This window comes from Nesoenas mayeri (genome assembly GCF_963082525.1).
Source record: "Nesoenas mayeri genome assembly, chromosome: 23".
In the NCBI taxonomy this organism is placed as follows: Eukaryota; Metazoa; Chordata; class Aves; order Columbiformes; family Columbidae; genus Nesoenas; species Nesoenas mayeri.
The window spans coordinates 4,508,213-4,531,323 of NC_137574.1; the positions used below are offsets into that span (position 1 = coordinate 4,508,213).

General features: G+C 48.0%; 1 protein-coding gene across 2 annotated transcripts; it reads left to right on the forward strand.

Moving 5' to 3' along the window:
* Positions 1-1,016: 1,016 nt before the first annotated feature.
* Positions 1,017-21,309, forward strand: ELK4 (ETS transcription factor ELK4; the record flags this gene model as incomplete). Of its 2 annotated transcripts, none has more annotated exons than XM_080358478.1 (5): positions 1,017-1,137; positions 9,567-9,782; positions 10,804-11,721; positions 12,813-12,929; positions 20,502-21,309. In XM_080358478.1, exons 2-5 carry the CDS (start codon positions 9,576-9,578, stop codon positions 20,628-20,630), a joined length of 1,371 nt encoding a protein of 456 aa, XP_080214604.1. In that variant the 5' UTR covers positions 1,017-1,137; positions 9,567-9,575. The 2 variants fall into 2 exon arrangements, with proteins under 2 accessions (XP_080214604.1, XP_080214605.1); XM_080358479.1 differs by lacking the exon at positions 20,502-21,309 and adding an exon at positions 14,219-14,317.
* Between the last annotated feature and the right edge of the window lie 1,802 nt (positions 21,310-23,111).

The window sequence follows — 23,111 nt, forward strand, 5'->3', positions numbered from 1 at the left end:
GAAGAGCGGTTTGCTGGGGACTTAAGTGTGGCTTTAATGAGCTCCAGGGTGATTGGGGCTCCTGCTGTGTGTGCAGTGAGCTTGGGGTCATGATGGCATCGCCCCTTTCACAGAATCCCAGAGTGTCAGGGGTTGAAGGGCCCTGGAAAGCTCATCCAGTGCAATCCCCCCATGGAGCAGGAACACCCAGATGAGGTTACACAGGAAGGTGTCCAGGCGGGTTGGAATGTCTGCAGAGAAGGAGACTCCACAACCCCCCTGGGCAGCCTGGGCCAGGCTCTGCCACCCTCACCAGGAACAAGTTTCTTCTCATATTTAAGTGAAACCTCCTGTGTTCCAGTTTGCACCCGTTGCCCCTTGTCCTGTCACTGGTGTGCAGGGATGGGTTGAACCCTGGGGAAGATCCAGGAGCCCAGAACATCCACATCCGTATGCCCGCTGTAGGTAACACAGCTGGGGGGGTTTGTGGGGCTGGTGCCCCCTGTTCCCCGGGGAGAACACAAGTGCAGCGTCGTGTCTTTCTCCTGGCAAGTGACATTTTCACGTGCAGGTTTATCAGAATAGGAAAAAGCTGTGAGCTCTCCCTGCCGTGCTCTGCGGTGGCGGGGGGGGACGCCGCTGCACACACCCCCGCAACCCCCCGCTCCCCTTCCCCGGGGAGTCCCGTGTTACTCGTGACGCGCCGCGCAAACGGCTCCGGTGCCGCTGCCGGCCGGGCCGCGGGCACATGGCTGCGGGCGGGCGCTAGGGCCCCGCGGACTACACTCCCCAGCGGGCTTTGCGAGCCGTGGGCGGGCAGCGCCCTCCCATTGGTCGCTGCCGCCCCCGCTCCGGGCGGGGATTCGTCGCCGTGCGTGAGCGCCCCGCGCCCCTGCGTGGCCGTGGGCGGAAGTGTGGGGTACGGCGGCCGCGGAGGCTCCGCGGCGGAGGCGCTGGCGCTCCCCATCCCCCCGCCCGCCGCCGCCTCCGCGCCGCTGCCCTTCGCTGCTCGCCCGGCTCCTCCCGCCCGGGATGGGGGCCCGGCGCCCGGCCCGCCGGGGGGGCGCCCGGCCATGAAGGGCGGCGGGGGAGCCGCTCCCAGCACCTGCCCGCCGCGACGGGACCGCGACGCTCGGGGACCGGCGGGGCTCCTCCTCGGTGAGCGGGCGGTTGGCTCCGGGAGCGAACGGGCTCCGTGCTGCGCGGGGGTGGGAGCGGCCGGGCCCGCGCGGGGGCTGGGAGGCCCGCGGCGGGGGAGCCGGTGTCGGCGGGGCCGCGGCCGGGGGGCATCTCCGGAAAGCGGCCGCGCTTGGCGGAGGGGCCGGGATGGGGCGGCGGGGACCGGCCGGTCCGTGCGCCGTGGCGGGAGCCGGGAGCCGAAAGCGGCGGTTCTGAGGGGCGGGACGGGGGTCTGGGGGGTCCCGGTGCCCCCGCTGGAGCCGCTTGTCCCGGGGCGGGGGAGGGAGCGGCCCCGGGACCCCCCGGCCCGCGTCCGGACCCGTTTCCGTCGCGCTGTTCCCGTTCGGTCCCCGCTGACTTTCCTCCCCCTGCTGCTGTGAGATTAGAGCCGGAGACTGGGATCAAGTGCTTGTTTGTTTTTTGTGTTTTTGTTGGTTTTTTTCCTCTTTTTTAATTTTAATTCCCGACTGCTACTATTTTTTAATTATTTTTTTTTAAATCCTTGTGTACTCTGTGTGAAATGGGTGGATTCCTACCCACATCAATAAGCGAGCCCATGGAGAAAGTATGCAAATACATGCTGTTACGCTTTTATTATTTTGCATGCATATATACACACACACACGTATATACGTGTTCCTGCTTCCACACACCTTAATTTCACAGAAAGAAACTTCTAATAATCCCCGTTGTGCTGCTGGCTTAGGAGTTCTGGCTTTGGTGGTGCTGGTTTTAAGTGGCAGCTCCTGAGAAATAGAGGAATCGCTTTGTAGGCGAGCGCTCTGCTCGCCGGGTGCGGGATTTAGTCACGAGCGTTTCTTTATCTTCATCATATCGGGAACAAACCCCATCCCTGCACCCGGCACCGCCTGCCTGACAAAGCTGCGTGTTCGTGAGTTTTTTTGTCAGCCTGTTTATTTTTAGGGTCTTAGCGCCTGTTTGTGGAGAATAGTTGTTCCATCGTCATAGCAACCAGGCTGAGTGTATTATAAACATTATTAAAGGAAACCTTTTCCATCCGAAATGAGACTTCCTTTTCGTAACAAAGTCAGGATCAACGTAAAAACGTTTAAGCTCTTGGTTGGGGTTCACGCCGTAGAGCAGTGCGGAGATCTGCCCCCTGGCTCTTGGACAAAGATGCTTTTACTCTCAGCATTTTGCCTTTTGGAGCTAATTTAGTCTGTTGTCGGTAAACATTCCCCTCAACCCATTGTGGTGGCACATAGGGAGGAAGCAAGTGTGATGTATTTAGAGAGGAGCTTCCATGGAAATCTGTATTTTTACTGGGAAACAATCACATCAGTGTCGGAAACCAACCAAGGAACTGATCGAAGGCATTTTGTATTTAAAGTTTACCGTTCTCTCTGTTTGTCCTAAACCTTCCCGTGTTCTTTTTGGTCTCTTATCCTACTGAAAGGAGAGGCAGAAAAGAGGAGACTCTTCATCCAAGTGCGGTAAAGCAGGGAAATGGTGTTTGCTGCCCCGAAAATGGGGATGTCGGTCATTGTTGGCTGGGGATGGAGGATCAGAGCAATGGCAGGAGCTCAAGGAGAACACGGACAATGCTTTGAAGGGCCCTTGTTGGCCGTGTTCAAACAAGTTAAAACATTTTAAAGTCTTTGGGTCGCTAGTCAAACCCATATTAGATAATGAAGCGGGCGCTGCTGTCACCATATCAAGATTTAAACCAAACAAAAAGCTTATCGGCTTCAGCCAACTCCAGTCTTCAGCCATAAGCGCGATGGGAATCCTGATGCCGCTGTTCTCCCTCGTGACTTGTTTTCTGTTGCCTCTCTGCTAGTGCAGGAAGGTTTTCTTGGGCATCTGGAAGGTGGAGAACACTAGAAAACGCTTAGAAAAGGAAATACCCATTTCTCAGAGTTAAGCAGCTGAAGCAAATTATTCCTGAACCCCCAAATATTTGCTAACGCCTTGATTTCATGGAAAGTATCTTAATTTTTGAGGCGAGAACCCAACATTTATTGCAATGTTTGATGGTTGGTATTTAATTAAAGCGAACTTGGAGTGGGATTAGGCAACGAAAACTCTGGAGCGGCTCTTATCGTGAGGACATCCGCCCGTGTTTCCTTCCAGGAGCTTCCTGCCCCGAGAACCTCGGCTTCTCGTTCACAACAAACCCGTTTTCCGGGCTGGTTTGCAAACAACGGCGCAGGGAATGTCGGAGCCAAGGGGAAGACAAGGACCTGTTGGAGTTTAGGGTGATTTGTCCTTATTCTTGCCCAGTTTTAGTATTTATTAGAGAAGGTATAATTGGATTACTACTTGGAATATTGCGGATGTGGAAGTCTGCATCTCTAGTTTAATTTCTTGTAAACAGTAACTTTACAAATCTAATAGGCTTTGAACTGGTAATTCACCTCTCTTTGGGAAGTAAGCGAACAAAACAAGTAGCTAAAGTACTTCACAGTGCTCTGTGTGTTCTGGAAAAGTACTAAATACCCTTATGCTCTTCCCACCACATCCGAGTGTGTCAATATTTGGATATTAACACCCCAAAGAGGCTGATTTTGTTTGATTTTTGGATGTGTTGGGCCGCCGGCTCTTTCTAAAATGCATCAAAATTGGTAAAATCCTAAAAGTACCAGTTCAGGTGAATCATTGTCCCAGGGGCTTGAAAATACATTATGAACGGTTTATTAGTAGTGGGGTGTTTGAAGTGCCGTGCTGAGGAAATTGTTGCTTGCTTGTATGTTGATAACTACTTAATTAGATGCTCAATTAGTGGTGTTAAAGCTCCTATCTCTTTATTAAAATAAAAGGAATAAGGCAGCCGTTTATTTATTTGAACAAAGACACTGAACAACCTGATTTAACTTGGAAGTGAACCCTGTTTTGAACGAGGAGTTGGACCCGTGACCTCCAAAAATCTCCTTCAACCCAAGTTATTCTGTTATTTTCCTGGAATGACCGTCGGGGCCTTGTGTCTGCAGGGATATTGCACAACGTAGCCGGAGTTATTGTCTCCGAATTCCTGCTGTTCACGCACCATGGCCGTCCTAAACCATGGCAATAGTTTTGCACGGTCAGGTCTGAACAGCCCCGCTCAGCTGGTGTGCACAGCGAGTCCGGCTTTCCTGGGATTGTCTAAAGCCTTCGTTTGCTCTTAAAGACTTAATTTCCTCATTAAAGACTTGATGTGCTCGCCTGCTGGATGTCTGGCTTGCTCCATTGACTGTGACATCCCCAAGACAGTCACCAAGTTATTGTTGCTGCCTTTTTTGTTTCTTTGTTTTCCTCTTTTTAACAGAAGTGTTTGTGATACGAGCAGCAGTTTGTGTGTCACCCTGTGTGTTCACCTCCCCTCTGTGCTGCTTCCAAAGTCGTCTTTTGAGGCGTTACTTCTGTGTAAATACCTGCACAGCTCTAACGGTGCCGGTGACTTTGTCCTCGCTGTGTAACATCTGTGCGACATCCTTCCTTTCCTCTGCCTCATCCTGTGTGGGTTCTGTAGACCTGCCGGCTTTATTCGGTCCATCTGGAGAAGTCATCAGACTGCAGATGCTTCTAAGAGGCTGTTGGAACAAATGCAGGCGAAAGATGACTCGCGCTGTTTTCGGCGTCGACTCCAAGCACAGAAGATCTGCCAGAAGAGCTTCAAGTGTGCCCAAGTGGCCAAAGAGGCCACCAGCATCCTGGCTTGTGTCAGAAATAGTGTGGCCAGCAGGGCTAGAGAAGTGATTGTGCCACTGGTGAGGCCGCACCTCGAATCCTGTGTTCAGTTTTGGGTCTCTCATTGTAAGAAGGACATTGAGGTGCTGGAGCGAGTTGAGAGAAGGGAACGGAGCTGGTGAGGGGCTGGAGCACAAGTGTGATGGAGCGGCTGAGGGACCTGGGGGGTTCAGCTGGAGAACAGGAGCTGAGGGGAGACCTTCTGATCTCTGAACTGCCTGAAAGGAGCTTGGAGCCAGGGGGGTCGGGCTCTGCTCCCCAGGAACAAGCGCCAGAAGCAGAGGAAACGGCCTCAAGTTGCGCCAGGGGAGGTTGAGGTTGGATTTAGGAACAATTTGTTCCCCAAAGGGCTGTGGGGCATTGGAACAGGCTGCCCAGGGCAGTGCTGGAGTCACCAGCCCTGGAGGGGTTTAAAAGGCGTTTAGATGAGATTTTCAGAGACATGGGTTAGTGCTGGAGTTGGGTTGTGGTTGAACTCGCTCCTGAGGGTCTCTTCCAACCAAAAGGATTTTATGGCTCTTTGAAGACAGGGGATTAGGAACATCACAACGTATCCCTGCCCTCCGAGCACCAAGGGACGAACACTTGAGGTTGTTTTGGCCATGGGGGAGGTTCCATGTGCCACTTCCCAAACAGTTCCCCTGCCTGCTGTGCCACCCGTCACCGCGCACCCGCATCGCAGGAGATGTGAAACCTCGGCGCTCTGCCATCAGATGGATTGTGGAGCGCGTCGGGGCGCAGATGCACAAGCAGAACTCACCGGAAAAGATGCGTATCTCACGTCCTGGCTTTTTATTTTTTTGTAAACTCGAGGCTTTGTCGAGGCCTCAAACGAAGCTCCAGAACCTCAAACAAGCAGAAAGCTCGAGTTTGCAGCGCTTGTATTTAGAGAACTGCAGCCAAATGCTGTCAGCTCCTCAGTCGACTTCAAGGGTCATCCGTAGGCGTCAGAGAAGATCTCAAGACAATAATAGTGCTCTATTTTAGCGTACTCATTACAAAGTATAACTGCCCTCTGCCTCTAGCGACTATTTTTGCCTCGTGCTCAGATGGTGCAGAAGTGGGAAGGCCATCGGCACCAGCAGCAGTGTTGCTTCTCTGCCTCATTCCCTCGTCGTCTTTTCAAATCAGACCTTCTATCTCCGTGGACTCTTAGAAGGAAAACAACCTTTGGCAAAAAGACGGTTTGCAGTGGCGTGCTTGTGATTATCGGTGTATTCATCTGGAAGAAAAAGCAATCAAACCGTGGGGCTTTTTATGCCGATGCTGGTAGATTGGTGCCTTTTCATGAAATGAGACGCACTTTGGAAAGAAGTTGAAGTGCTGTTTACGAATCATAAGAGAAGTAACATCTCACCGCTCTTAGCATAGAGTGGGACAGGGGGTTCTTGTCCTTATCCTGATGTCTTTAGTTTAACTAATGAGCCCGGAACATCTCTGGAGAGCGTGGGCTTTGCTGTGTCTGAATAAAAAGGACAAAAAGAAGATGTTCTGCGAAATGCAGATGGCACAAGGAGCTTAAACGGCTGGAAAGGCCCATGAAAGGCATCAGGCGCCTTCTGCCCCAGGTGCTGCAGAAGGAAGAACCTTTTTAACATCTTAGTTGGTTCTTAAGGAGAAATACTCATCTCACCTGTACTGGTTTTAATTCTGCATCTTGTGCGATGCTTTTCTTCTGCTTTTTCCTGAAGAAGCAGCAGTTCTTTGATGTTCTTACGCTGTATCAAAGCAGCTTTAATAAACAAGTTAAATGAGATATTTTGATTCATAATACAGCATTGTGTCCTGTACACATATTATCCTTTCCCAGTTCCAGCTTACTCCTGGATGCGGAAGGGGCAAGATCCACCTGTGATCTCATTGATTTGATCAGTTTGAGGGTTATTTTCTGGCCTTTGCTTTGTTTGTCTATAACCTCCCTGCTCCCAGTTCCATTGAGGTATCTTTGCGTTGTTTCCTGTAAATGGTGTGCAATAAATATTAAAGAGAGGCATTCATTCTCTCATATGCACTATAATCTATCCATTAATAATTCCAAGGTGTTCTGCGATAGCCGAGGAATAAATAAAACTTCTGCACACTCCTAAAGTGTATAACGTAAGACTTGTTAAAAGTAAAAGGTGCTGAAGATGCGCGATGGAATCACGACAACCCTCAAGCCTGTAAATGCAAGAACCATCAGTAGTAACTTGGTCAATCGGATGCTCCAGCTTGGTCTGTTCAGCCAGAAAGCTGCAATATTTGGGAACTCTCTTTTGGTCGATGCTCCTCAGAATGATGTAGCTCATCACTGGAAAAGGTGGGTTTTTTTATAAAAGAAAACCAAAATCGTATCTCCATCATTTGGCCGCTCTGTATTGCCAAACTTTGTGCTGATCCATCAGCGTCGTACGTCTCCGGCTCTATTCAAAACCAGCCCTGACCTCGGTGATGACGCTTGGCTGATAGCGCGGGTGAGCTTTGAGAATCACTGCAAGGTGCATCTTAACAAAGGGAAGCAGCCCAATGGAATAACAGCATTTAAATTCTGGGATGAAATCTGCATGGATTGTTACAGAGAGGAAAAAATAGCCTGTGCCGCTCTGAGGTTCTGCTGCTAAGCGCGTTTCTACGCCGTTCCTCCCATTGCATCAGGCGGTGCTGCTTGGTGCAGCGCTGCTTGTGGGTTTTGAAAGCACCGGAGATAAATGTAGCGTGGGAATAATCGCTCGGCTTCATTTTCGTGCTCTTTCCCCGTTAACACGTATCGCTGGTATTGACAGCTCTGCAGCGGGGTGGGATCGAGCCCTCCTGTCTCCGCAGCGCCCCGTGCATCATCGTGATGGGATAACGATGCTCTGCGATGCCTCAGATGGGAGATGCTATGGGTAAAACGCAAATAAAAGTCAGAGGAGGCCTGGGAGTGTTTTAAGGTGGTTGTTGTGCCCAGAGTCCCGTACGGTTCGCGGCGCAAGGAGCGTCTCCAAGCGCAGCCGCTGTTTTCTTAGAGTGCCGAGCAATTAATTTGGGCAAGCACGGAGTTGCGTGCACGCGGTAATTAACGAGGAAAGCACCTTAGGCCAGCATAACAAGGCGGTGTGGGTGTCCTTCCTTTTGAGATTGCTCCTTGTAATTGCGGCAATTTAACCGGCTTGATCAATGGAGCATCCCTGTGCAGTCGCGTCAGTGCGCCATTAGGCAGGGATTCTGAAAAATAGGTTAAATGCAATAAGCTCTGCCCAAAAAAAGTACCTGCCCTAGGGCACCTTATTAAAATAAGAATGCGTAGTCCTGTGTAAACTGTCAGCAGCGATTCTTTTACAGGGCTGAGTGAATTCTGAAGCTCTGACATGTAGACCGTTCTCTTCCTTATATAGGGCTGGATAAGCGCTAGGCAGTAATGAGATTGGAATAAAAGGCTTTGGGAACAAAGATGAACTGGCAATCCCGGCTGAATCTTAAACTTATCCCCGTGCGTACGTGGGCTTCAAACAACATGGGTGTGGGTTCTGCTCGCCCAAGTTGGACTCGATGCCTTTGTTTTGGAGCTTGTGAATTTGATTTGGTTGCTGGGGCGTCGGATTCACTCAGATGGAAACCCCTGTACTTTTTAGGTTTGTCTTTATTGTGGTTTAACTGTCTGGGGGGAAAAAAATACCAAGCAGTTACACAAACCAAACCATTTTTACTGTAATTCATTGTGATGGTTCTTATTCCAGAGCGGCTGGGTTTGGTTTTATTTCATTGGAAGAAGTTTTAGCTGCGTTAATAGAAGCCGTTCTGTTCTGGAATAAGAGAATCCATATGAGATGCTGGATTGGTATAGTTTAATCTGGTTTAATTCACAGTGTATCTTATATTTATTTTGTGCAGATGGGATTATTAGTGTTCGGCTTAGCGATATCTGGCAGGATGGTTTTGCGTAGTCAGATATGGTCAAGGAACAACGTCATCTCTGCCGCCTTGTCTGTCCTTGCTGAATTTATATATTGATAGCGTCAGTGCGAGAAAACCACCCTGGAAGTGCTGCTAGATACTAGTCCTAGAAAGTCTCAGCCTAAATGACTGATGTAGGTAAGACAAGGCAGGAATCAAGAGAAAAAGCAAAAGCAGCGTCTGAAATGGTTGTATTTACTTTCCTGTTTGTTCTCTTAGGAGACACGGGGATGGGAAGATGGAGAGATGGGGGTGGAAAAGAGATTTGAAAGGGAGGGGATGGGGTTGGCTGAGGGGGCTGCGCACAAAGAGGGGTGGGAATGGGAACCGAAGGGAAACCAAGTGTTTCTGTGCTGACACCTTCACGTTGCTTCAGCGGTTCCTTGATGGGCTCCGTGTTGTGCAGGTGGGTGCAGGTGAGGAGACGCGGCGAAGGGGCGGTTGGTTTTTTACCTGGGTGCACCTGAGCTGTCGCTCACCAAGCAGCACAAGTGGGTGAACGTGGAACAACTTAGAAACATCTTTTTTGGACAGTGACTCATTGCAACTTACCCAAAGTGACCTGATTTAGTTAAATGAGGCTAAATTTAACCCATGTGAAAAGTACTGACATGTGGGAGGAGACGCCAGCGCTTGGCTCTCAGCCCCTCCGTTCTGCAGGGAACATCTTTCACGACTGGTGACTAATAATTTTTACTCTCGCTGGCGTTGGAAAGAACATCTCTGCTGCGTTACCCCCTTGGAGGGAGGCAAAGAAGATGCGCTGTTGCTAATCTGTTGCCTCTCACCTTTCTGCATTTCAGCTCACTGCTATGGACAGTGCTATCACCCTGTGGCAGTTCCTCCTCCAGCTCCTCCAAGAGCCTCAGAACAAGAACATCATCTGCTGGACCTCCAACGACGGGGAGTTCAAGCTGCTGCAGGCAGAGGAGGTGGCCAGACTGTGGGGAATCCGCAAGAACAAGCCCAGTATGAACTATGATAAACTCAGCCGTGCTCTCCGCTACTATTACGTGAAGGTAACAAAGTCCGTAAATCCACCTCGAAGCCCGAGCCATCTTACCAGCTTCTGCCTAATGAGCTTTGTTTCCTTTTTCATTCTCTTCAAGGGGATAGGTGTCAATTCTGCGTCGCGGACTTAAGTAAGGTGTGCTAGTTCATGTTTATAGGTTGGGTTTTTGCTATTCATTTATCATTGTGCTGTGTTTCTTCCCACTGGTTATTTTATGAGATAGCTTTGTGCAAAACATTATCTCCTTTGCTTTATGTTTTGCTGATACAAATCTGCCTTTCAGTACTAATCCCTCCTCCAAAAATAGGCGCCCTCGCAAGGGTTAAAATCCTCTGGTTTAAGCAACAGAATGATTATGATGATTGAGATGGTGAATATTGCACCACCTTGAGATCTGTTCTGCAATTGTCTCTACAAAGGGGCTATCAAAATAAGGATATTTCAGTAAAGTAGAACCAGAATGTGGGAGTCGCACCTTCTTTTCAATAAACCATTTATCCCACAACTGTTATTGTGGGCTTGTACGAGATAAAGAAATAAAACCCCGTTTCTGAGGAACCTGCCAGTTTGTAGCAGGTGTCTTGTTGCTTGGGGTTTATTACTGGGCAGCACAAATCTGATTTTGCACTGGGAGATCTCAGTAAGAATAATTGTATGACAAATAAGAATCTTCCTAGGTCCAAATTGTGTGTGGCATTTCACCAAGGAGCAAAACAAGTTTGGCAGATGCTGTTTTGTGGTATTGAAATAGCTGATTACCCTACGTTCTGCTGATTGGTTCAGCTGCTAATTTTATTATCATCTTATTAAGAGTAAAGGTGGTTTGATTTGAAGTGTCAGGTCTCGGTTCTGCAAACCCGTAAGGTTTAATTTTGCAGGTTCTCCTGTTTGGCTGCACTTACTGTACCAAGTCAGTGACCTTTGGTGGCGATAATGAGTATTTTTTATTTCTTCTTCTTTTACAATCTATTAAGAAAATTAATCTGAAGAAGGTGTAAATATATATATATATGTCTTCTTACCCACAGAATATCATTAAAAAAGTGAACGGTAAGAAGTTTGTCTACAAGTTTGTTTCTTACCCGGAGATTTTAAATATGGATCCGCTTGTCGTGGGCCGTATAGAAGGAGACCCCGAAATGGCTGGTTTTGCAGAGGTGAGCAGCGCTGCGAAGGACGTGGAGAACTACGGAAAGGAGAAGTCGCAGTCGTGTGCTAAATCCTCCAGCCGCAACGACTACATCCACTCAGGCCTGTACTCCTCTTTTACCCTCAACTCCCTCAACTCTTCCAGCGTCAAACTCTTCAGGTCCATCAAGATCGAGAATCCAGCCGAGAAAATGACCGAGAAGAAACCCGCTCAGGACCCAACGCCCTCCGTCATCAAGTTTGTCACCATGCCCTCCAAAAAACCGTCCTCTGTCCCCCTGGTCTCTACCACGGCGGCGGTTTCTGCCGCCTCCACGGCTTCGGCCGCTTCTACCACGTCCTCGCTCCCGCTGGGGTCGGAAGAAACTCTCCAGACTTTGGAGACGCTCGTTCTACCCAAGTTAACTGTCCCCGAAGCTCCTTTGCCAAACTTAACCACCAGCTTCACCCCGACGCCCCCCGTATCCTCCGTTTCTCCCACTCTGCAAGTTCCCTCCACGCCCCCGTCGCCGCCCTTGAGTTCCAATCCCGACCTGGACATCGACACGGACATCGAGTCGGTGGCGTCTCAGCAGCTGGAGCAGGTTCAGAGCCTCTACCCTCAATCCCCGGAGCCCAAAGAGCAGGATTCCTCGGCGCTGGAGAAGGAATTTGCCAATCATCTCTCCAGATCTAAAAAACCCAAAGGGCTGGAGTTGGCTCCGACTCTCGTCATCACGGGCAGCGATCCAAGTCCGCTGGGGATCCTCAGCCCGTCTCTCCCAACCGCTTCTCTTACTCCAGCACTTTTCTCTCAGGTAACCTAACTCCCTTCCTGTATTTATGTTTTTTTTAGCAACGATAGCGCTTATATTATACTTTAGCGGAAAGTGAACACTCAGTAGATTGTCTTTGCAGTCCTGAAACTCAGGATGTCGCTCCCATTTTACTTGTAAAACAGCAACTCCGTTCGCAATGGGTATTAATGTGCCCAGGTGGTACGTCAGGGCTCCGCGTCGGTGCAGCGCGAGCGTGTGGAGGCAAAACCCAAACCAGCGCCAGCAGGATCCTTTGTAAAATCTTGCCAGGGTGATATTGAATTATTTCAAAACCCCTGGACCCTGCCCTTATCCTTCAGGCTTTAAAAATAGAGAACGGTGGGGGTGTCTTTTCAGCAGTTTGCTTTTATTTGATTCAGTAGCCGTTTAGTTAAGAGCACAGTATTGTGATTTAAAAGCGCTAAGAACAGCTGCTTAATTTGGTTGTTATCTTTGTGTGGGAAAGGAAAGCTTTGACGCCTCATGGAAAATTTGGAAGAGAACTGAATCCAACTAGGCTCTTAAATTGTTCTGTGTATATTTAATCTCTTTCCTGTAATAAATTGGAATTAGCATGAAACTGTAGGGAAAGTGCTAATTGAAAACTGAAATGGCTGAAGACAGGAAAAATAATGAAGCGCAGTTGCTCTTTTGGCACCGTTCAAAGTGTTGGGCCGGTGAACCTGGAACGTTCAGGATATTTAGAAAGTGGATATAAATGTCTTTTGTTGTGGTTTGAATGGTCGGTGTTGCCCAGACTGTTCATCTGCTCTCTGTAAATTCACGGACGGTGTTTCCGAAGCTGCTCGCAGGTGCTGTATGCTGCGTTCATTGCGGGGGGAGCCGACGTGCCGGAGGTCCCAGCGGGATTTGGCAGCTGTAAGGGGAAAAAAGGGCCAATTCGTCTGCAGGAGAAGCCGGATGGCGGTGGCTTGGGGGGGGTTGGAAGCAGAGAGGAGATGGAAAGAGAGGATGTGAGTTCTGAAATTCGGACCCCGCTGCAGGAGCTGAGTTTGTTTGGCTGGATGTACACGTGGTCTGTGTTCCTTGTGGTGGGTTCGTCGGCTGACGTGTCTCGCTATGTTTTGCAGACCCCCATCCTGCTGACCCCCAGCCCCCTGCTCTCCAGTATCCACTTCTGGAGCACGCTCAGCCCGGTCGCTCCGCTCAGTCCTGCAAGGTTGCAAGGTGCTAATACGCTCTTTCAGGTAAGTTCCAGCGACACTTTAATTTATTTAATGCCAATGGGACCTGGAGTGGGTTAGAAGGGGGTGGTCAGTAGGTCAGAGAGGTTCTCCTGCCCCTCTGCTCTGCCCTGGGGAGACCACACCTGGAATCTTGTGTCCAGTTGTGGCCCCTCAGTGCCAGCAGGACAGGGAACTGCTGCAGAGAGTCCAGCGCAGCCACCAAGATGCTGCAGGGAGTGGAGCATCTCCCGTGTGAGGAAAGGCTGAGGGAGCTGGGGCTCTGGAGCTGGACAAGAGGAGACTGAGGGGGGACTCATTCCTGGGGATCAATATGGAAAGGGGCAGTGTCAGGAGGATGCAGCCAGGCTCTTCTCGGTGACAACCAGTGACAGGACAAGGGGCAGTGGGTGCAAACTGGAACACAGGAGGTTCCACTTAAATTGGAGAAGAAACTTGTTTGGGGTGAGGGTGTCAGAGCCTGGCCCAGGCTGCCCAGGGGGGTTGTGGAGTCTCCTTCTGTGCAGACATTCCAACCCGCCTGGACACCTTCCTGTGTAACCTCATCTGGGTGTTCCTGCTCCATGGGGGGATTGCACTGGATGAGCTTTCCAGGTTCCTTCCAGCCCCTGACAATCTAGGATTCTGCAGTTCATTTTACTGATTGAGATTTTTTGAGTTTTGTGGCTCTGTTGGTAGTTTTAATCACTTGTTAATTGTCTCTTCTATTCAAAGTCATTAATTAAATCTCAGCACTGGTAAGAAAGAAGACTGTATGATGTCTGTGGCAATACATAGCACAGTTATTTATGATCTCTATGTTCTGCTGCCTTCCATTGTTTGGAAATTCTCAGCTTTGCTGTTTTTTAATAAATATTTTTATTTATCTAATATAGAAGGTTAAAAGTCCCCTGTATTTAAAAATAATCCTTCGGTTGTGATTGCTTATGCTCTTCCTTCACCATCCACTTAGGAACTGGAATAAGTACATCTCTTGTCCGAGTCTGCTTAGGCTAAGGGTAACATTTAACTAGTTGTCTTCTGGGTTTGTATCTGTCATCCCCATGGAGATGAAGGAAGTAGCTTAAATGTACCAGGAGGACGGGGAATAAACAAGGAGCTCTGAAGATGCACTGGACATTTTTCTCTATAAATAGCTGATAATTAACTGAAGAACGATTTAGACCATGGTTTCCCCACAGCCTGCGTTCAAGTCGTTTATTAGTTCAGGACATAGGTGGTGCCACTGAGGTATGAGAGGAACAATACATTAAAATGGCATCTTCCCTAATAATTTGTGTTTTGTCTTGTAGTTTCCGTCAGTGCTGAACAGTCACGGCCCGTTTACTCTATCTGGACTGGATGGACCCTCCACCCCTGGCCCGTTTTCCCCTGATCTACAGAAGACATAGCACACGAACTCATGGACAGGACATACTGGCAAGCAAGGGAAAGACAGGACACTTGTATTTAACCGTGTTTTTTAATGAGCAATTTATAATTCCACAGAGATTATCAACAATCATAGTTTTTGCCATTCCCAAATCAAATGCCTTTTTTTGCAAAATTCCCTTTTTTTGAAGAGCCAGGTTGGGAATGTATATGCAAACGCCTTAATAGGAGCCGGAGCTCCAGTCTCTTCTCTTCCCTCCTCGGTTTGGAAGAACTTCGCTATGGTTCAAAAGGGAGTTTCAGCTGGTGTTGCAGTAACTGGGTCTGCGCTGATTGCAGCAAAAGTGTCAGAGAAGTCTTTTCTCTGTGACTCTTGGAAAAAAAACCCCTCTGTTCTTCTGCTTGGCGAGAAGAAATCTAATCCCGACCAAAGCCGACGTTCCAGGAGATGCTTAGGAGAAGGGATGCGCACATCGGCTTGGAAACTTCCGCAGCGACAAAACAGCCCGCGTCTTTTTCTGCTGTAAAAACACCTTTGTCTTTTTGCAGGGAGGAATTTTCCCGGTTGTGTTCCGGAGATACGGCCAATTTTTGCATGGCGTTGTATCGGAGGAGCGGCCTGGCCAGTGCTGGCTGCTCTCTGCTCTCCCGCGGGTGCGACGTGAGATGACCCAACGGTGGGCTCAGTTCCTTTGAGTTCTCAGTTTGAATGCTGAAGTCCAAACATTTCTTGTGGCAGAGACCTGTGGCAAAGCCTGTCGTCTCACTGCTAGAAGATGAGCGGGGTGGTGGATTTTCCACGAGGTTTTTTTGCGGGTGTGTTTCTTTGGTGAGGTTGCTGCGTGATGCTGGAGTTTCAACCCCAAACCGTGGGTGAGAACACTTTACCATTACTGCTCTTTCCCCACCGGTGAAGTGGAGAAGCTCCTTTTCTACCAGCACTTATCTCAAGTTTTGCTTTAGATCTATTGCTTTCTTTTTTTCATTTGATGAAGCACTTAGATCCAAGATAAGTTAGGCTCGGTGTATACAGCTAAGCTGAGAGGTACCGTGGTGTATCAGCCTTGCTGTAAATTTGCGTTTGCTTTGCTTTCCTCGGTGGCCGCGTGTGTGCGTGTGGATTAATACAAGGTTAGTTTCCAGAGCCATTTGAAACGCTGACGAAATGAAATCTGTGCTGTCGGGTTTTTAAACCTCAGGAGGCCTTTTAAGAGAACCGAGGACGGCAAGAAGAGTCCTCGGAGACGGGACATTGTGATCCGCTGGCACCGGGGGCTGTTCCTTCTCTTTGGGCATCCGATGGCAGGCAGCAACTTCTGATTGCTACTGTGTAAGATAATCTTCATCAAATCCCCACTAGAAAACAGATGGAGACCATCTCTTTTTGCATCCTCACTGGCTGGCTTCAAAGCTTTCAGGAGCAGAGGAAGATGGTTGATTTACAGCAAGAGGAGCTGGCGGTGTCCGCTGTATATATTGCACCTAACGGATAACTGGGGAACTCGAGCTTTCCAGAGTTTTCCTTTTGCCACTTTTGCAGACTCTGAATTCACTTTAAAGCGTTACGACAATACCCGAGGCTTAACTTACCGTAGCGACGTTGTCTTTCTGTATTCTAGCATTGAAACGCGTAAACCACTCGGTGTGTTCCCGACGTGACGCCCTGGGCAGGGGGCTGCGCTGGAGCTGCTTTTTGAGCGTTATTCATCCAGAAAGTCCCCTACCCAGCGGGAGAAAAGAATTTGCCTTTATTTGGTGGATATAGCAGGGAGTGAGCTCCTGTGGGGAACTGTTTTATTAGGTCAGAGGCATCATCCTGCTTCGCTTTTTAGACATCAGCAGATGCGGGATCCAGTTCCTGTGCCAGTGGCTCTTAAAATGACAATGTGCAATATTGACTTTTATTTTTATTTTATTTTTTAAATGCAGAAAAGCAAGCTGCAGGTCCTAATGAAGAGCAGGCACCTGGAATTTTCTGGTTTGCATGATGACCTAGGAGTCTGCTCTAGGAAATATATATAGCTATATATAAATAGCAGCACTTTTAATGGTGGTTTTAGCTCGGCCAATTTTATGCCCACCGAGTGTGTGGACTTGAGGGCAACATTGCAGCCTAGGATTAGGATTTAAAAATAATTAATGAGCACTAAAGACTTGCAATGTAATTACTTCCCTTCCCTTGTCCCCTATGGAAAAAAAGCCAAGTTTCTTTGTCGAAAAAGTTGTGTATGTGCACACGTGCACTTGATTTTTTGTGAACTCTATCACTTTCAGCATAGGTATGCAAGAGAACCAAACGCTGCCGTGACTTGTCGGTTGTGCTTGGTGGAGTTTCGTGCTCTTCTCCAAGCGGCTTCATCACATTGCACTGCCAGAGCTGCTGGATGGGATCCGCGTTCACCTTCGGGAATACCTTCCGCAGGGAAAATTGATACGGAAACGCCGCCTGGGCGTGTTGGTTTTGGTCTGGTAACACCCGGCTGCCTCTCAGCACTGCGAAGATGGTTGGTTTTTTCACTTCTTAAGGAAAATAAAAGTCCCGGGTGAGATTTGAATCTCAGGAGGCGGTTGGGACAACAAGTTGGGAGGGGAGGCGGGACAGGTGACGCTCGCTCCCCTTTTCTCCATTACGGCTTTCAGGTCACTTAAGGTAATATTATCTTGTATATACGCTGCCTTGTTAAGCGTGCGTTTCCAGGTATGGAGCTGCCAGCGTTTGTGCGTCACATTCCGGACAGAGCCCAGTGTGGCTGCGACTTCTTGGAGCTGCCAGGACCTTGCTGGGAGCAGTTTGCAGCTCCTTGGTTTTAATTTAGCGTAGGGAAGGTGGGGGTTTAAAAGGCTCTCTTTTAATTATCGTGTTAGTGATAACGGTGATAGCGCTGTGTTGGTTAAAAAAAAATAGCGCAGCATTACAGAAACATTTTAGTACAATTCCCGTTGCCGAAGTAGCCGTGGTATCGCTGAATGCTTGGTAATATTTGCATCGGTTCGTTCGTAGGTGGTGATAGAATTAGACTGGATGAGCACGGAAGCCGAACATCTGTGTTGCTTCTGGAAATGCCTTTTACCGTCCCCGCTGTTGTACAATAGTCGTGTCAGCTGAAAAGCTCTCGCTGCATGTGCTGCGTCTGGGTTCATGAGATCCCGAGCTGTGGGGATGGCGCTGGAGCCACGCAAAGCAGAACGTGTTAATAAAACCCTCCGGCTGGAGAACCGGACTCGTACCTATTTCCAGAGAATGTGATCCTGGTGGAGAGGGTGATAGAGGGAAGTTTCGGGTTGGTTTTTGTTGTTTTTTTCCTTAAGAACTCAAGTCTAGATGCGTGTTTTAGAAGCTTGTTGAATGTAATTCCTATGCACTGCCTTTGGCACGAGTTGCGTTTTGCAATAGGTCAGGAAGTGATAAAATTCCTTGAATTTAAGAACCCATTGTTTTAACTTAGAGCATCCTTAGGGCTTCAGTGTCCACGGCATCTTTGGTATAACGGATTTGAAAGGCTTTGGCTGTTCGGTGGCTCGTTTGGAATAATTCCTCCCTCTGAGATGTTCTCAAAGCTCATCTCGCTAGCAAACAGATCCTCCTCGGTGTTGGATTTTCCGTAGCGTCCGTTATAAGGCCGTTTCTGTGCGGATCTTCCTCGACGCATTCAAAACGCATTAGTATCAGACTCCCTCATGACTTTGGCTTTCACGGGACAACTTCTGCAGGTTGGGACGGGAAGAGCCGAGCGCATAGATGCTGTTTCTCAGGTGAGCGCAGAGTTCCCATCCATTTTTGTAGCATTTTTTCCAGCGCTGAGATCAGAACCTACAGTTCCCACAGCGTTGGCTCCCCGTGGTTTATTCATGTATTTCTTTCCTTTACCTTTTTTCTAGCATTCTATAGCATTTTCGTATGTACTCGTGTAACCTCTTCCATTTTTAATGCATATTTGTTTACAAGACGCATCTCAGTGTTGTATCAAGAGGCTATCTTGGTATTGTCAGCTATGGAAAATTAAACTACATCCGTAGTTAAGGGACATCGTCAAAGTCGACAGGTATTTTTAAAACTCGATGTTTGAGTTTTGGGTGTCCATAACCATTTTGTTCTGTTTCGTTCCTTAGTAAGAAACCTTCTGGCTTCTGAGGTCGTGGGTATGGACGGTTAATTTTGTCTTAATCATCGCAAAATTATTGCGACAAACAGCCCGAGCCCCACAGCATCTCACACCCAGCGGATCAGCTGAATATCCATTAGAATTGCAATTGCGTTGCTTAGAATCTAATCAAGATGTTTTAATGATGTCTTACCGAAACACGGGTGTTTACGGTTTGATTGGAATTGAATTAAACAGTAATTGGCTGCTGAACAGCATTAGCAAATCTGCGTAACGTGGAAGCGTTTGCCTGTCGTGGTGAATACGTGACGTGCTAGAGCTGATTGTGCTGAAATCAGAGCCTGTTGGATGGAGATTAAAAGATAAACCGCAGCGACAGTTGTTTTACGGGGCTGTGGGTGCTAAGGGCTCTGTCTTAAATCAACATCTGGATACGGGAGAATATGCGCTATGCAGTCGCCGCTTTTCAGTGTTTTGCACAATGTTTTGGGGGCTTTGTTGGTTTATTTCAGTACTCAGATCATCCAACAGTGTGGACTAGTTGCCAAAGGTTAATTCTTAGCGCGCCTTTGACATAGTTGGCAGCCGCATCTGCTGGAAAAAAGGTGTCTTAACCGGGTCTTTGAGTAGTTTTATGTTAACGGGACAAAGGTTTGGTCTTCTTTTGAACTTGAAACGCTTGCTTCTCTGTTGAGACGGTGCAGAAGGTTTTCATCTCAAAGTTGGGGTTTTGGCGGGGGGCTGTAAAGGGGAATTTGGAGCCTTTGGCAAGCAGGGGTGTGTTAATGGAGACACAGCGCTGTACCCAGAACTGGAAGCTATTTTTGATCATTTCTTTTCATTTTTAATTGTTTTTGGAGCACAGAATCCCAGAATGTCAGGGGTTGGAAGGGCCCTGGAAAGCTCATCCAGTGCAATCCCTCCATGGAGCAGGAACACCCAGATGAGGTTACACAGGAAGGTGTCCAGGCGGGTTGGAATGTCTGCACAGAAGGAGACTCCACAACCCCCCTGGGCAGCCTGGGCCAGGCTCTGACACCCTCACCCCCAACAAGTTTCTTCTCATATTCAAGTGGAACCTCCTGTGTTCCAGTTTGCACCCATTGCCCCTTGTCCTGTCACTGATTGTCACCGAGAAGAGCCTGGCTGCATCCTCCTGACACTCCCCCTTTCCATATTGATCCCCAGGAATGAGTCCCCCCTCAGTGTCCTCTTGTCCAGCTCCAGAGCCCCAGCTCCCTCAGCCTTTCCTCACACGGGAGATGCTCCACTCCCTGCAGCATCTTGGTGGCTGCGCTGGACTCTCTGCAGCAGTTCCCTGTCCTGCTGGAACTGAGGGGCCACAACTGGACACAAGATTCCAGGTGTGGTCTCCCCAGGGCAGAGCAGAGGGGCAGGAGAACCTCTCTGACCTACTGACCACCCCCTTCTAACCCACCCCAGGTCCCATTGGCTTCCTGGCCACAAGGGCGCAGTGCTGGCTCATGGTCACCCTGCTGTCCCCAGGACCCCCAGGTCCCTTTCCCCTACGTTGCTCTCTAATACGTCATTCCTCAACTTATACTGGAACCTGGGGCTGTTCCTGCCCAGATTCAAGACTCTACAATTGCCCTTGTTCTATTTCATTACATTTTCCCTGCCCAGCTCTCCAGCCTGTCCAGGTCTCTGATGGCAGCACAGCTTCCAGTGTCACCCACTCCTCCCAGCTTGGTGTCACCAGCAAACTTGCTGATGGTACACACAGGAAGGCTTTGGGGACGGCTCTGATGGTTCCACTGTGTGCCGAGGGGTGCTCACAATACCTGCGTTTTTGCTCTGGGCTCCTTGACGTGTTGTGGGTTTTAGTTTTTATTTCATTTTATTTTTTGCTAGCATGTCTTAAATCTTCAGGCTTTGAAACCGCTTCATAGGATTGTGTTGACTTTTTGTTCTGCTGTTGTTCAGTTGCACCGAGTTTTCTATATATGATGTACTAGTTTGAACGTTAATTCTCTGTGAACAGGGTTGAGATTATTCATTGTAGTTTGGGAAAAAAAAAAGGAAAAAAAAAAGGTTGTATTTTAAACTCCCTTTTAAAAATCTTGTTTGTATTCTGTTGCAGTGTTACCAGATGGCCTTATGTACGTCACAGTGGTTTGTGATAAGTACAGTAGCACATTTAATGCTTATCTCCCCCCCTCCTTCTGTTTTTATAGCTGAGAAGTGTATTCTTAATAATAGAGATGAATAAACGGGGCAGTTTTAGCAACGTGTGTGGTGGGGATGGTGGTTGTCTCTGATGTAGATTGGGACAGCTGGAGTGAAACTGGGGCTGAAATGGCTCTGAAGAGGGATCGGTTGGTTACCAGTGAGCAGGGACTTCGGGGCATCTGGGAGCTGCTGGCAGATGCTTGTGGATCAGGATAGGTCTGCTTGTGGATCAGGATAGGTCTGCTTGTGGATCAGGATAGATCCGTTTGTGAATCAGGATTGGTCTGTGAATCAGAATAGATCTGCTTGTTGATCAGAATTGATCCGTTTGTAAATCGGAGTAGCTCTGCTTGTCAATCAGAACGGATCCGTTTGCAAATCAGAGCAGATCCCTTTGTACATCAGAGTGGATCCATTTGTTAATTAGAACAGATCCGTTTGTACATCAGAGCAGATCCACTTGTTAATCAGAACAGATCCATTTGTACATCAGAGCGGATCCACTTATTAATCAGAACAGATCCGTTTGTACATCAGAGCGGATCCACTTGTTAATCAGAACAGATCCGTTTGTACATCAGAGCGGATCCACTTGTTAATCAGAACAGATCCATTTGTACATCAGAGTGGATCCGTTTGTTAATCAGAACAGATCCATTTGTACATCAGAGCGGATCCGTTTGTTAATCAGAACAGATCCGTTTGTACATCAGAGCGGATCCCTTGTCTTTGCTGCAGCTGCCTCAGCTCCCACCGGCCGCGCATCCACTCTGTGCAGCTTTTTGGCTCAGGTGGGGCCGGGGCGGGCGGTTTTAAGCTGAGCTTTAGCGAGCTGAAGCTGCGGGGACGCGTGACGCCCGTTGGGTTCATTTCCAAGGTGCGTGTCTTTTGGAAAGTGACTTTCTGATGCCTTTAGTGTTTCGCTCCTCAGCTGGATCTTTCGCTTCCCCTGGGTTCTTTGCAAACTGGGAAGACGCCTCCGCAATGTGGTTTTTTAGTGTTGCAGCAGCTCTGCCGTCTCTGCTTGGAGCAGACGTTGTCTTGAACTCACCCTTTAACTCGGGAATGGATTCCATTGGACTTCCCTGGAATTTTAGTACAACCATCCGTGGTAAAAATTACATTGAAAGCAGCAGAGAGAACATTTTCAGTTAGTCTTTCCAGAGCAGAATTGCATTTAAAATAAATATATATATCTATATCTATAAATATAATACCAAGTCAAGAGACAAAACAATGTTGTAGTGAGTGTCTGAACTTCCTACACTGGAGCCTTTTTCCAGACACGGTGTTTTAGAACCAGCTGTAACCTCAGCACCTTTGGTGCTCTCGTTACAGTTGGGGAAACTTGCCTGGGAGGGAATAACTTCTCAGTTTAACTTTTGATTGAAAATAATACCTTATAATAAGAGTATCTTAATGCCATTGTGTTCTAAAAGCAAAATGCTGGTATGTAATGCAAGTACATAAATAGCCAAAGTTTTCAGTAATTGTTCAGTGTTACTAAATTTGCTTTTATTTTACCTTCCAAGATACCATATGAGGAAGACCTTCAGCGTGTTGATGTGTTGAGAAAAAGATATCGATCTGATCAATTTATAGTGGATATATGCAGTTATTGGAAGATATTTCAGGTTTGAATGCAATTGGGAGGCAAAGTTGGGAGATGCAAAACTAACTTCCTTTGGAGGAATCGCACTTAAAGACACTTCAAAGGAGCAAATGCCGCGTTTTGCGGTTGTTATTCCAACATCACGAAGGTCTTTCCTGAGAAATCAGGTGACTTTTCTATGGCTTCGATTTTTGTGCAAAAAAAAAAAACCAATCAATGTATTGCAATCTTTTTTAAAAATAGGGTGGGAATAGTTAAAGAAAACTATTTTATGTAAGAACTGACAGAGGGATTTGCTTTGTATAATGCAAGCTGGCTTTAAAACAAAAAAAGCATTGTAGCAGATTATTCAAGTCAATCATATGTTAATAGTTATGTGCAACCAGACATGCAAAACAATTGTATTTTTTTAAATAAATATTTTTAACAAAGTTTCTCATCTTTTGACTGTTTTTTGTTTCTCCAGTAGAGGAAACGCGAAGTCCCAGCAGATGTGGTTGTTATTCCACCTTTGTAGCGCTGCACCCTCGTTATGTCTTTTGCCAAATCAGGTATTTATTTCCTCTCTGTTCTGTATCTGGTGCCACAAGATACAGAGGTTTGAATTGTCTAACAAAAGAAATGCTATTCTAGCAATAGCTTCAGCTACGTATCATCTGCAAGGATACGAGCGGCTATTTTAAATAGCCGACAGTCCCTGGTGGGATATGTCTGTAATCTGAGTACACTTATTCCCAAATAACCTCCCTCGGTGTATTGCTTGGTGCTGTTTCCTCTGCAGGGATGGAGGGAATGCTGTCGTGGCTCTATTAATGACTTAATTGGGGTGTTTTTTGCTGCAAATGGCTTTTGCAGAACACACTCTTTTGCTGTGGGTGTATAAGGAAACAGTGGCATCCTGTGGTGCTG